Source organism: Myxocyprinus asiaticus, chromosome 25 (genome assembly GCF_019703515.2).
Source record: "Myxocyprinus asiaticus isolate MX2 ecotype Aquarium Trade chromosome 25, UBuf_Myxa_2, whole genome shotgun sequence".
Lineage (NCBI taxonomy): Eukaryota > Metazoa > Chordata > Actinopteri > Cypriniformes > Catostomidae > Myxocyprinus > Myxocyprinus asiaticus.
The window spans coordinates 16804401-16818334 of record NC_059368.1 but is presented as its reverse complement, the minus strand read 5'-3'; the positions used below and the strand labels follow the sequence as shown (position 1 = coordinate 16818334).

The 13934-nt window shown below is 36.5% G+C and overlaps 1 protein-coding gene across 7 annotated transcripts in view; it reads left to right on the top strand.

Annotated features, from left to right (window-relative positions):
- LOC127415628 (otoferlin-like) overlaps nt 1-11309 on the top strand; it is a 95516-nt gene extending 84207 nt beyond the window's left edge. Inside the window, exons 36-48 of one of the 7 annotated variants that reach the window (XM_051654390.1) lie at nt 35-172; nt 295-432; nt 509-636; nt 744-914; nt 1033-1193; nt 2358-2500; nt 3330-3418; nt 4188-4286; nt 6466-6707; nt 6818-6996; nt 7117-7217; nt 9435-9627; nt 10832-10967. In XM_051654390.1, the coding sequence (XP_051510350.1) occupies nt 35-172; nt 295-432; nt 509-636; nt 744-914; nt 1033-1193; nt 2358-2500; nt 3330-3418; nt 4188-4286; nt 6466-6707; nt 6818-6996; nt 7117-7217; nt 9435-9615 (1770 nt within the window). In that variant the 3' untranslated portion in view covers nt 9616-9627; nt 10832-10967. The other 6 variants (XM_051654389.1, XM_051654388.1, XM_051654385.1 and 3 more) reach the window with 6 other exon arrangements.
- The last annotated feature ends 2625 nt before the right edge of the window (nt 11310-13934 follow it).

Here is a 13934-nt window from a genome sequence, read left to right as displayed (position 1 = left end):
TGGCCTGTTGTAAATGCAAATACCTTTATCTCAGGTGTATAATAAAGAGCTGGAAAGTGAATTTGATAACTTTGAAGACTGGCTCCACACCTTCAACCTGTATAGAGGGAAGGCCGGAGACGATGATGACCACAATGTGGTTGATGATGACAGGATTGTGGGCAGATTCAAGGTAAGAGATCCCTTGTTTCCCAATAGCTGCAAATATGACATGTATGAAACAGAACATTTAAATTTGGACTATGAACATGAAGTATCGCATATTCCTTTTTAACCTGTCTCCTTATGATCCAGGGCTCCCTCTGGATGTATAAGCTACCACTGTCTGAGGAGGTCACCAGGGAGGCGGGATTTGACCCTAACATGGGCATGTTCCAAAGTATTCCTCACAATGACCCTATCAATGTTCTCATCAGGATTTATATAATTAGAGTAAGTGAACTCCCCTTTAATTGCATGTTATTATTATGGCACTCTTTCTGCTTTAGTATTATGGCTCTCTTCTCAGGCCACCGACCTGCACCCTGCTGACATAAATGGCAAAGCGGATCCTTACATAGTCATCCGACTGGGAAAGTCAGAGGTTAAGGACAAAGAGAACTACATTTCCAAGCAGCTTAATCCTGTCTTTGGCAAGTGAGTAATAAGATTGTTGCAAACAAATAGCTGAATTGGTTTGAGCTCCAGTAAGGACATTAATTTCTGGAAAGAACAAGATATGTATAACACCATCCTTTCTTAAGGTCATTTGATATTGAGGCCACATTTCCCATGGAGTCCATGCTGACAGTGGCTGTATATGACTGGGATTTACTTGGAACTGATGATCTGATTGGTGAGACTAAGATTGATCTGGAGAACAGATACTATAGCAAACACAGAGCCACATGCGGCATTGCATCCAACTACAGTGTGTAAGTACTTGCTTCCTCAATGTTCTGTTCTAATTGATTGGAACATATTGAGCCTGAATATGTGAAACCTTAATATTAATAATATTAAATGAATGTTGTAAAAAACATTTTCTTGTAGCCACGGTTACAATGTGTGGCGGGACCCTCAGAAGCCAACGCAGATCCTTGCTAAGTTGTGCAAAGAAGGCAAATTGGATGGGCCCCACTATGGACCGGGTGGCAGAGTCAAAGTTGCAAACCGCATATTTCTTGGACCAACAGAAATTGAAGACGAGAGTGGTGAGACATTTACAGAGCTTTTTCTCTAAAGCTTTCTCAGTCTTTCTGTAAAATGTCTTTTTCCTTTTTCCTTTGCATGTTTAGGATGTAAAGTATATTTCTGCCATACGTTTGATATTCTTGCTGTCTTTGATTAATGTGGTGGTAAAAAAAAAAAAAAATCTGAAGGGGGGTTAAATGGTTACCTTTAAAAGTAATTGTCATTAACCGTCCTGTTATGTTTGGGTCGTTTTTGGTTCGATTAACCGTGAAAAAGTAATCTTAAAGTTGTATTTGGTCAAAATGTCTTTAGATTCTCCTCAACAATGAATAAATTAATAATTAAACAAAAACTGTATTACATTTTTATGATACTTGTTTATATTTATGCAATGTCAGGGTATTTTGGGGTGGTTTATAGGGCATTGCTAGGTGGTTGCTAGAGCATTAATAAATAGTTACAAAATGGTTTCTTACTGATCAAAAGTCGAAAGAAACCAGTCCCAAGTCTCTATGACATCCTGATCCCTTGATGTGTGAGGACCTTTTTAATGGAAGTCTATGGGATGTCTTCACTTATTTTTCACCGTTGAGTGGACATTTAAATTCTGGAACAAAAATCTTTTCGAATATAAACCATGATTCTGTATTTGCTTCAAAGAGGTTCAGTGTGTAAGTATTCCAATTATTAGCTTTCTCCTTCATAATGACTGGTTTACTGTATCTACTGTACAAAAAAATGACCACCACTGACCTATAGGTGGCACTTTTTCCAGATATCTACTGTACTCCACCGGGTCTTATTTGACCTGGACAGAAAAGTTGTTTGACATATTTTCTCACAAAACACATGGGCTAAACCAGATGTGTTATTATTCAGGTGGCTAGCTACAATATAAACATATTTAGTTTAACTGAAAAACCTGACTGTAGTCAGAAAATACTGTTTACCCTAATGACTGCTATAGCGTTCCTTGTGAATACACGAGAACACCTGAGAATGCATACTTGCATTTTGTTATGCATTTTGGAATTCAGTGACACCTAAAATTGAGGTTTTGCTTTCACATACGTAGATTATGTTCCAGGGCTTAGGTTTCATCTTGTAATGTAAGTCGCTATTGTGTTTCTCATACCACACAGTATATGGAAAAAGTTTGGTTATAATGCCATTATATCTTGCAGGTCTAAAGAAGCAGACAGAAGAACACTTGGCTCTTACTGTTCTCAGGCACTGGGATGAGATCCCACGTGTTGGTTGCAAACTCATACCTGAGCATGTGGAAACCAGGCCACTTCTCCACCCTGACAAGCCAGGCATTGAGCAGGTAACTAACAAAACAACCTGGTCTTGAGTCACATTACTGGACCTGCAGTTTTGCCAAGTGATTTTTACATGGCTCGTTGTACGTATCGTGGCGGGTTTTTGGTGAAATTAACACTAGAAGTGCTAAAACAGCAATGTCAATACATTTTAATGCTTGCATAATGTAACCAACTACATTTACAAGCTTATTTGAGATTGGGTGGTAGCTTAACTGCTAGAACATTACTCTTGGAATGTGAGGAACCAGATTACAGAGGAGCATGTGGGCCGACACGTGAGCCAAAAGTGTCGTAGAACCACCACAAAATGATGCGGTTTCTTCAGCAACTGACACTATCGGTTAGGTTTAGGCTTAGGTTTAAGGTTTAGGGTAGGGAGGTAGGTTTTGCTGATTTAAAACTTGATAGAGAATGAACCTTTATAACCTCATTTGTTTTGGCGAACATTTTATCCGCTTTTAGCGCTACACAGTGGACATTTCACCTCGGAACTTCCACAATACGTGTAAGGAACCACGTAATGTAATTTTGCATAAATGTCGCCATAGTCAAGTAATTTCTATGACATCAGGTTCTAAGCTCTAAGTTTACCTTGCTGAATTTCCATCATTAAAAACGAAAATGGTGAGGATATGGTGGATTAATTCTGAATAAACAGCTGTATACTTTTCAACAATTTGCAGTTTATGTATGCTTGAATAACAAGGGAATTCAAACAAATCATCATCAAGAAAGAGGAAGGCAAAATGTCAGCTTGTTTCAGTTAGTCATGATGTGATGTGATTACCAATTTTCTCTGCTTAGCTCCTCTGAATGTTTATAATCCCACAGGGAAGAATTGAAATGTGGGTGGACATGTTTCCTATGGATGTACCAGCGCCAGGACCAGCTATTGACATATCACCACGCAAACCAAAGAGGTAGGTGATTTGGAGAGAGAGTCTCTGGATGATCAATTTCACTCAATAGAGTACACAATTTTGAACATGAAAAGGTCAGCATCAGTGAGACATCAGTGGTAGCTTTTCACTTTTCACATTCTTGTAGTCTCAAATGTTTTGTGTGAATTTCATTTGTACATAAAATTTTGCATGTGATTTTCAAGATTTTCCCTTACTTACGTCTAGATGCTGGAAACAAGATATCCTAATGCTTTAATATTTGAAGAATCATTAGAGGATGAGCCAAAAAATAAATGGAAGCTTTAATAAATCAGTCATGCTGAGATAATGTTTCTGTTCTTAGATCATTGCACCCTTAGGCAAGGAACAGATTGCTTCATTATCTGGACTGTTTTTGCAATTAGAACGCTTTGGATGAAGTAGATACTTTGGTTGGCTTCGAATGGCACATAACAAATGTGCATCTATCAGTTAAAAACTTTGAAATGTCTTTTTTCTAATTATTTACAATTCATCACAGAGATTCTACTGTGATTTTCAGATTAGATTCAAAGGTGCCACAAAACAGATGAAACTCTCTCACTCCGATGGTTTGATTTATTTATTTTTCTTCTTCTCCGTACTTAAACTCTCAGTTTCACGCCTCCATCTCTTTCATCTGCTTTTACCTCCTCATGTCAATCAAATTTTAAGCGAGGCCTGTACAGTGAAACTGTCCTATTTCAGAAAGAGATATTTGTGAGATGATGATCCATTCTTTTCCTTCCCCTCCACCTCCATCTCCCAGATATGAACTAAGGGTGATAATATGGAATACTGACGAGGTAATTCTGGAAGACGATGATTACTTCACAGGGGAAAAGTCCAGTGACATTTTTGTAAGGGGGTAGGTATGGGCAGGTGTGTGAAAAGTGTGCAGGTGGCATTGTTGTTAATGGGTTACCTTTGTTTGTTTCTGTTTCCTTTTGTTTTTGTGTCTGTTTGTCATGTTGCGTTTGGTGTCATTCTGTCCATCCCTCCCTGCCCCGATGTCATTGCTGTGCTGTTATCTAGCTTTGAGCTTCGTGTTATTATTTGGAACACTGATGACGTAATTCTAGAGGACGATGCTTTCATGACAGGAGAGAAGATGTCTGACATCTATGTCAGGGGGTAAAGACAATATGATCGCATGGCTCGACTGCTCTGCATCTGCGCCTCACCATTTACAACAAATGAAACAATGCCGCCTTCCATACAGATCCAGCAAGTTAAACAGGACCATATCATTCAAACTGATGCTACTGTCTAATGTAAAGTGATAGTTTACCGAAAAATTATTTTATGTTGTTATGACTTTCTTTGTTGCGTCAAACATGAAGGGAGATGTTAGGTAACTTCAGTCACCATTTACTTTCATTGTATGGAACAAACATGCAATGAAAGTGAATGGTAAATGAGGGTGTCAGTCTCGTACATTCTTCCTAACATCTCCTTTTGTGTTCCACGGAAGAAAAAAAGTCACACAGATTTGGAACGGCATGAGGGTGAGTTCATTTTTGGGTGAACTATCCTTATAATAAACTACGCATCAACTCTGTATTCATTTGGTAATATTATTTAAACATTTCAGTCTGTAATTACATTTTCTTTTCAGTTAAATTTCTTATAAATTGTGACAGTGACATTTCTATATTTTTAAGTGGTATGGTCTTGGTTTCTAGAGCCCTTTTTTGTTTTTCTTCAGCCCTAATATGTCTTGGGGGCCTAAAGATTGTCTTATCAAATCTGCATGAAAACATGTTTGTTTGCATGGAAAAACCTGCTTTTACAAAATGACGTGGCATTTGCATCCAAAAAAAAAAAAAATTCTGACACTTTTACTGTTGACTATTTACTGTTTCCTGCTTTACATTTTGCTTAAGTATCTCTCCCACAACAGAGGCTGCAGATGCAAGTTTCACAACATTAGTGTAGATAAATGACTAGATGTTAGTTCAAGCATCTCTATAAAGTGATACTATCTAACAGTAACAAGCAAGCACATAACACTTCCAAGTCATGAAAGACAAAAAAGGCTGTTGTTGGTTTTAGATTCTGATACAGTGGCCCCAAAAATTATTTGAACAGCTAGGTGCCAATCTGTAAACATTAAAATACTCACTGTTTTAAAAGTATAGCCACAAGACGTAAACAATATGCGTGTTAACATGATTTTAGTGTAATAAAATCGCTAACCTTTTCTGTCTAAAGTTATATGCCATTTTAAAACTTTGTTGCCATGACAAGATAACAGTAAACCTGTGAACCTTACAATAACTTAAACAACTTTACAGCTCAAATAATACAAATGTTTTAACAGGAGAATTAATGGAAGTGCTTTTATAAAATTCTAAGCATCGCATTTCTGCCTTTAAACCCTGCAACAATAACTTTGATTGTAAGTACCTGTGCTGTCCCTCACTGTTATCTTGATTTTTTCTTTTTGGTAAAGAAATTTTTTTGTTGTAAACAACATTATGCCACAAATGCTGTCGATTGAGCTTAACTTGTATTTAACCTGGAGTATTCCTTTAAGTGTCCAAATGTGTCAACATACTTTTGGGGCCACAGTATATATGTATCTACAAATACTTTGGACTTATAATGAAAAAGCATAAATATTTGGACTTTATAAAAAAATTTTAAGAACATCCGACTGCAATGACCATGGGTTAGATTATTTCATCCTTTTCCTCTATATAAATAGCTCTTCCAGTGTTTGGTGGTCTTCACATATCACCTTGATATGTGATATAGATCAGTTATATTATATGCATGCTGTCTAGTCAGTGGTGTTGTGTCAATATTTCACACATTTTACAAACATATAAGTGCACTTTAAAACTTTGAAACACTTCTTTGCTCAGAACATTTTTGCATGTTTTTGTCATGCCACTTATACAAGAATCTATTAATGACTATATGTGTACCTTAATGGTTCGTGCTTGTTTATTTTTTGTATAAACCAATTATTAAAATGAATATGCACATGGGCATGCAATGTTGCATCGCGTCTAACAATCCACAATCATATTTTTGCTCAGCTGGCTAAAAGGACAACAGGAGGATAAGCAGGACACAGACGTGCATTATCACTCTCTGACTGGGGAGGGAAACTTCAACTGGCGCTTTGTCTTTCCCTTTGACTATCTCATGGCTGAGGAGAAGATAGTCATCTCCAAGAAGGAATCCATGTTTTCCTGGGATGAGACAGAGTACAAGATTCCTGCTCGACTCACCTTACAAGTATGGGATGCTGACCACTTTTCTGCAGATGACTTCCTGGGTATGGCAAAGACAAAAAAGGACACTTATTATTTATTTATTTATATATTAGATAGTTCTAACGCACTTGCGTGTACAGTGAAATAATGCAGTCTTTGTTTACTTCTGCAGGTGCAATTGAGTTGGATTTAAATAAGTTTCCCCGTGGTGCAAAATCAGCCAAGCAGTGCTCTCTCAACATGGTTCTCAAAGAGCATGAGCTTCCAACCATCTCCATCTTCAAACAGAAGAGAGTGAAGGGCTGGTGGCCCTTTGTGGCCCGAGATGAGAATGATGAATTTGAGCTCACAGTGAGTATAAACAATTTAAATGAGGCAATTCAAGTTTTCAGATTTTTTGCCAGTATGTGGTGTTGTAACAAAATGATTGAATATGTTTACCCTACTAACATCCTAATGTCCTGCTCACAGGGAAAAGTGGAGGCAGAGCTCCATCTATTGACTGCAGAGGAGGCAGAGAAAAGTCCAGTTGGCCTTGGGCGGAATGATCCCGAGCCACTTGAGAAACCCAAGTAAGATATATAGCTGCACATGTATATACACTTACTGTACTTCCACTCAAATGTTGCCTAGCACATCTGACAAAAAACTTAGTTTCAACGTATTAATAAATATGCGATATGGAGACCGGGTTAGTTGTCATATTTTTTACTTCAATGAATGTTTCTCAAGGCAGGTTTATTTTTTAAAGTCAACCACCCCACCACCACCAACAGCACCAAAACAAAATCCACACCTCTTTTTGAATCTACTCTGGTAATAAGCGGCTTTATTACAATTAATAAAACAATTAATAAAATATCAAAACATTGTTTTGGCCAACAAATCTTGTAATTGACAATACAAACCAACATACAAAACCACTGCTAGAGACTCCAAATCGTAACTGAGATTTAGCCCTTTTGACAACTTCCCTGTGTTACAACTAGTCCCGGTCTATATTTTTCGTAGACGGCATACATCGAGTATTTGGGGTATAGGGTTGAAACTGTGCTAATTATACATCTCTAGAAAAAAGGAGACATAAAGGGTCTCATACAGTATGAATACAATCGATAATTACAGGTATAGAGCACAGAAACTGACACTTAAAATGGGGTTAAGTCAAAAGCATTCTTCAGTGAAGAATGCCCCTCTGAAACTGTTCACTTCCCTTTCTAATACCCCCACCCTCCTCTTTTACGTCCTTCCTTCCTCTTACTGCCCTTTCTCCGCCTACCCTTTCCTGTTTGTTTCCTTCATTCCAATCCCATTCCTGTTTTGGAAAAAGTCGTCCGGACACCAGTCTAATGTGGTTCATGAACCCTCTGAAGTCCATACGATACTTCGTTTGGCACAACTACCGCTGGCTGATCCTGAAGGCTTTGGCCCTGCTGCTCCTCCTCCTCCTCGTTGGGCTCTTCCTCTACTCTATTCCTGGATATCTGGTCAAGAAACTCCTAGGGGCGTGAGGAGAGAGGGAAGACCACTGGTAGCCCACTCTCACTGCCTCTGTTTTCTCTGCTTTCTGTGTCTCTCTTTGGGCAACCTTTCAACACAGCCCTTCAATGTTGCCTGTCACCGTTTATTTCTGTCTTTTTGTTACTTATTCTTTTTTTTTCAAGACCAACAACATGGATGTAGGGATTGTAGGTGATTTATTGTTGCCCACACAAACAGTCACAAACAGCCTCTTTTTCAGTTTCCCATTTAGTCTTTCCTATCCCATATTTTATTGTAAATTTGTGTACTATATTGACCTTAGGCCTGTGTGGTTGTCATTTGGGCAAAGACTTGCAATATTTATATTGAGTATTTTATGAGAGCTGTGGTCCACTGTCTGCTACTGTGCTTGTTGAACTATCTTTATTTGCCTTTTGTGTCTGTCCAATTCAGATTTATGATATCATGCACACAAGAGGAAGTCCTTGGCAAATATTTTAACCAGCTCTTGAATAAATAAATATGCCTTTAAATGTTTTGTTCACCCAAAAAATTTAATTCTGTCATAATTTACTCACCCATACAGTATATACTGTAGTTCTAAACCTGCATGACTATATTTCATCTGTTGAATGCGAGAAGAGAAATGTTGATAAATGTTGAGGCTGTCAGTCCCTAACATTCTGACTTACATACCCTTTTGTGTTTCACGGAATTAAAGGTGCTGTCCGAAGCTTTCACGTGACTGAGCTGTTGAATTAGCTATGCCCCCTCATTCCAAAACCCCACCCTCCAAAGATTATTTTGAGACCAAAACCGAGCAAAAGAGCAGCACTGTTTGTTACAGTGGCTGTCAAATTCAACATTGGCACAATAGCGCCCTCAAATATCAAACTGATTGACAGGCGAAAAGCGTCAATGTCCGCGGTCCACGGACACATTTTTGTTTGCTGTTTACAAAGTCTACAGCTGTCCCAGATACCAGTGAGATATCTCAGGACACTTATTTCATTAATATCTTTTAGGGAGTAGAACATTTCTTTTGCATACTTTTCCATGAAAACATCCCTTACAGCACCTTTAAGTAAGTCATATGGGTTGGAACAGCATGAGGGTCTGTAAATAGTGACATCATTTTTGATTAAGTTAACTATTCCTTTAATACATTTACAATGTTTCAATCATGATCATGTCTTACTAAACACTAACATTTCTATTATCTCTCTTCATCCATTATCCATGGTTTCACCTCAACTCACCGCTTCTTACCTTCAACCCCTACCCATCTCCACCACTTCCAATCACAGCCGGCCTGACACCACCTTCCTGTGGTTTTTGAGCCCGCTGAAGGCCATCCGCTACCTGATATGCAACCGCTACAAGTGGCTCATCATCAAGATCGTCTTGGCTCTACTGCTGTTCATCATGGTTGGCCTATTTCTCTACAGCATGCCAGGCTATCTGGTCAAGAAGCTGCTGGGGGCCTAAAGAGGGGGCAAGGTGATAATGATGATTTGCCCTTTTTAAAGCGCTACTTTTATTTTTAACGTCACCTCAAGAGTTTACCATCCCTCACAGTTGTATTCTAAGCATAACGTATCAAATAACCTGTTTTAAGTCTTTTTCAGTACTAATTTGCATGTTTCCCAGAAAACCCTGCTGAAAAGCACAGCTTAGACCAGTATGAATTTCCATGCTGGTTCAGGCTAGTTTATGCTGGTTTGGTTCTTGTCTAGCTAGAGGACCAGCGTAACCATGCTGTTCCTCATCAAAAAATGCTGGTCAACCAGCATGGTCTTTCTGCTTGAAGCTGGATGACAAAGGTACACCAGCATCTAAAACACAACATGCTTTATGCTGGTCTTTTCATTAGGTAAGATTAGTTGTCTTTTGTTATGCTTCTCTGCAAGACTAAGTAGTCAGAAGTAGAAAAGGAGAGCACTGAAGTAACTATTTTTGGTACAAAATTATTAAATAAACTGGAATAGTATTTCCAGTATTCATTCCGGTGTTCATCTGAATGCATTGCTTTAGATTCTTGAATTTTATTGTAATTGTCTAGACTTGTAAAAGCACAATAAGCATGCAGCTTTGTCTTACAAAGATGACTTGTTCATCAGTAGCTACAGTTTGAAAAATACTCTGATAGGGTTGCAAGCTTTATGTAATTTGATTACACTTTGCCTTGATGTTTGCACTTTCAATCCATGAAACAAGTCTTCAGCACTCTAGTAAGATAATGTTGTTTACCCTTTAGAGGAACACACAAAGACAAGCATAGAAAACTGTTTTAATTTGACATTTAGAGTTTAAACAACACAATGGTGTGTTTGTTTCCTACTTCCTTCTGTTAGTTGATTTTGCTTGCTGTGCACATTTATGCAGTTTTTTGTTTGCTTGGTATTTAATGTTGCTCTATTTATTGAATAGTACATTTGATAATGGACTTGTTTGCACTGATTTTGGCTTGTTTATATAAAAAGGGTGTATTTTTCATTATTGGTTACATGTGTGCAATATGGACTGACTGATTTATTTATTTTTGTCAGTATAAAGACTTAATAAATTGGATTAATTGAAATAAAAAAAAAAAAGTCTTTTTTCTTGTGTGTGGTTATGCAAGATGCCTGCTTGAGCTAGTGACTGCATGTGCATGTGTGTGTATGCTGCATGTACTGTAATCCTATCTTCTTTCATACTACAGTTGGCCAACTACCAACCTATCATGGCTGTTGAGTCCAATACGGGTGATCTGCATCATGGGTTGGCGGCAGTATAAGTTGGCCACTATGGTGACTCTGCTCAGCATAACCGGGCTGATCTTTTTGGGCCTCCTGTTCTTTTCTCTACCTTCTGCTGTCATCCAGAAGATCTTCAGCATCTCAGGATAATCACCTGATACCACACTATTCACACAATAAAAAGTTCACAACAGACCACAAACAGACTATTGATTTAAAATAAATGTAAAACATTTTAAAGGAGTAGGCCTTTACATTTACAAAAGTATTATATGATACAAATTCAGTTTTTCAGAGCTGAAAGTATGAGGTCATTTTACATAAAAATTATTCAATCATGTTTTTTGGCACTTAATGTCTTAATGCATCTTTTACCTGTTGATAACTTATACATTTTTACACTGTTATTAGTTTTTAAGTTCCAGAATTACAGAATAATCTCCTCCCTATAATGCTAAATAAAATAACGTTTGAAATTAAAATATTTTTCTGTACATGTGTCTTGTTTTAGGGGTCGAAGCACCAAAGGTGCTGGAACCCTATTGTATTTGTACTGATTTTCTTGTTTTCCTTATCATTATTTTTCTGCCCTAAAAGTGTTCTTGTGACTCCAAATTCTGAACCCATCAGTGCCCCCAAATCATTTGGTCATGTGGATTTAAATTTCCACAAGAACCCATAATTTTTTTCAAACTCCTAGACCTAGGCTATATAACTCCTAGGCCATTTTTCTAATTTGAATGAAATGTGGTTTACATCATCTACAGATCCTGTAGATGACATTGTTTCGAAATGAAATTAATTCTTTGGGTTTGAACTATAACTACTAATATGTCTTTATTTGTGTGCACAAGGTCCGAACATGACAAAACTTAGAATATATAATCACCAGAATAGTCTGTGGATATGTGCAACTTTTTTATACATTTTTGTTTGTCAACAGCAAATGAAAATATTTATTTCAACTGTGAATAAAAAAGGATGTACTACAGATTCTGACCACTAGATGAAGCGCAAAGATAAGAAATCCTTGTGAGTCTTCTGACTTTAAATGATTGCTCTTGTAATGTAATATCTGTGCAGGACAAAAAAATGACAGCTATCAAACAACAGTAGAACCTTTTGAAATGTTTTATTTTATTTTTCTCGAATTCAGTTTTTTTTCCTGATTTAATTGTCCAGGATTCTGCGATTTACTCAGTTTCATAATTTAAAAAAAGGTGCCTTTCAAATGCATACACAACATTTGACCAATTTCATAACTATTTTTAAAAAATATAATTCTATAATTACATAAAAATATAACTCTTTAAATACATACAGCAAAGAATTTACAACATAGCATTGTAATTATTATTATTTATTTATTTTCTAATAAAGAGAAAACAGGAAACAACAACTATCAGTAACAACAGAAGGGTCCTATGAAATTTGCTTTACTGTTTCCTCAAATTCAGTTTTTCCTGATTTAAATATCCTGGATTCTGTTTAACCTATTTATTGCTGCTAATAAAAAAAAAAAAAAAAAAAAAATGTCTATCAAATGCATACACAAAAGTTAATCAATCTCATAGCAATTTGTTGAAATATAAATAACACTTTCATTACATAAATACACAGCCATGAATTTACAACATAACTAACAATTGGCTGCTGGCAATGACGAAGAGACGATGACGTGAAGAACCCAAGTGCAATTTTATTAACAAACGTGATATCCAAAATTACAAATGGCTTGACATAAACTGACAATGTTACATTCACAACCAAGGTTACATTCAACAATACCTGACAAGGGGAAACATGAGGGCTTAAATACTATACATGGGAGACCACATGACAAAAATGACCAATGAACAGACAGAACTGATAACAAGATAACAAGACAATGAACTAGAGAGGCTATACAATTTGGTTATTTACCAAGATCATTGAGACAAGGTTTGATAACTTTATTACCAAAGCCCAATAAAAATGTATTACTTTTAGAAAAATGGCGCCCGATTACACTGATTAATAATGATGCCAAAAATTTTGCAAATATATTTGCTGAAAGACTAAAGGATTGTATTGATCCCATTATTGATGAATGTCAGTTGGGATTTATGAAAGGTCGACACATTTGTAATAATACAGTATAAGGCTCATTCTGGATTTAATTGATTACAATGATTTTATTACAGATAATTGTTTTATTTTGTTTGTTGATTTTTTTAAAGCATTTGATACTATTGATCATAATTTCATGTTGGAGACCTACATTTTTTTGGGTTTTGGAGAATTCTTTAAATGAGATATTCGAACATTATATAATGACTGTAACAGTTCAATTAAGTTGCCATATGGAACAACATCAAGGTTTAAAATCAGTAAAGGCATACGACAGGGCTGTCCAATCTCACTCTTTCTTTTTTTACTTGTAACACAAACTATGGCCATACATATTAAAAGAGATACATTTTGCGGTATTAAACTTTTGAAGAAAGAAATAAAATGCTCCCAATTAGCGGACGATACGATTTTTCTTTCTTTCTACTTTTACTCTTTGCTGCTACTATGATTGTATCAGTGAGTTCATTGTGATCCTTTGTATGTGTATTTTGTTGTAAGTGTTCTTGTTCTGTAATAAAAAATTTTTTTTAAAAATTAAAAATAAAAAAAAACAAGACAATGAACCAATGAAAACAAGACACATGAACATGGAGGGGAAACAGGACATCACATGACTAGGGAACACATGACATGAAACAGGAACTAGAATACAAAATAAAAGACATGATATACGTGAACACACACATTAAACTACAATAACTTTGCATTATTTTTTTTTTTCTCAAATAAAGTGGTCCAGCAATCCAAAATCTATTCTTCTTCTTTTTCTCATTTTCTTTTTCTTCTTCTTTTTCTTTCTCTATTATTATTCTGTTGGACGCTGGATGCTACACCTTATTGAAATCCTAATTGTGCAACTGTGATAATTATTATTATTATTATCCACAAAAACAGCTGTGTCTACAGCATCCACAGGATCTAGTCTGTCCATTTTTATTATTTTGGTCATGTTCT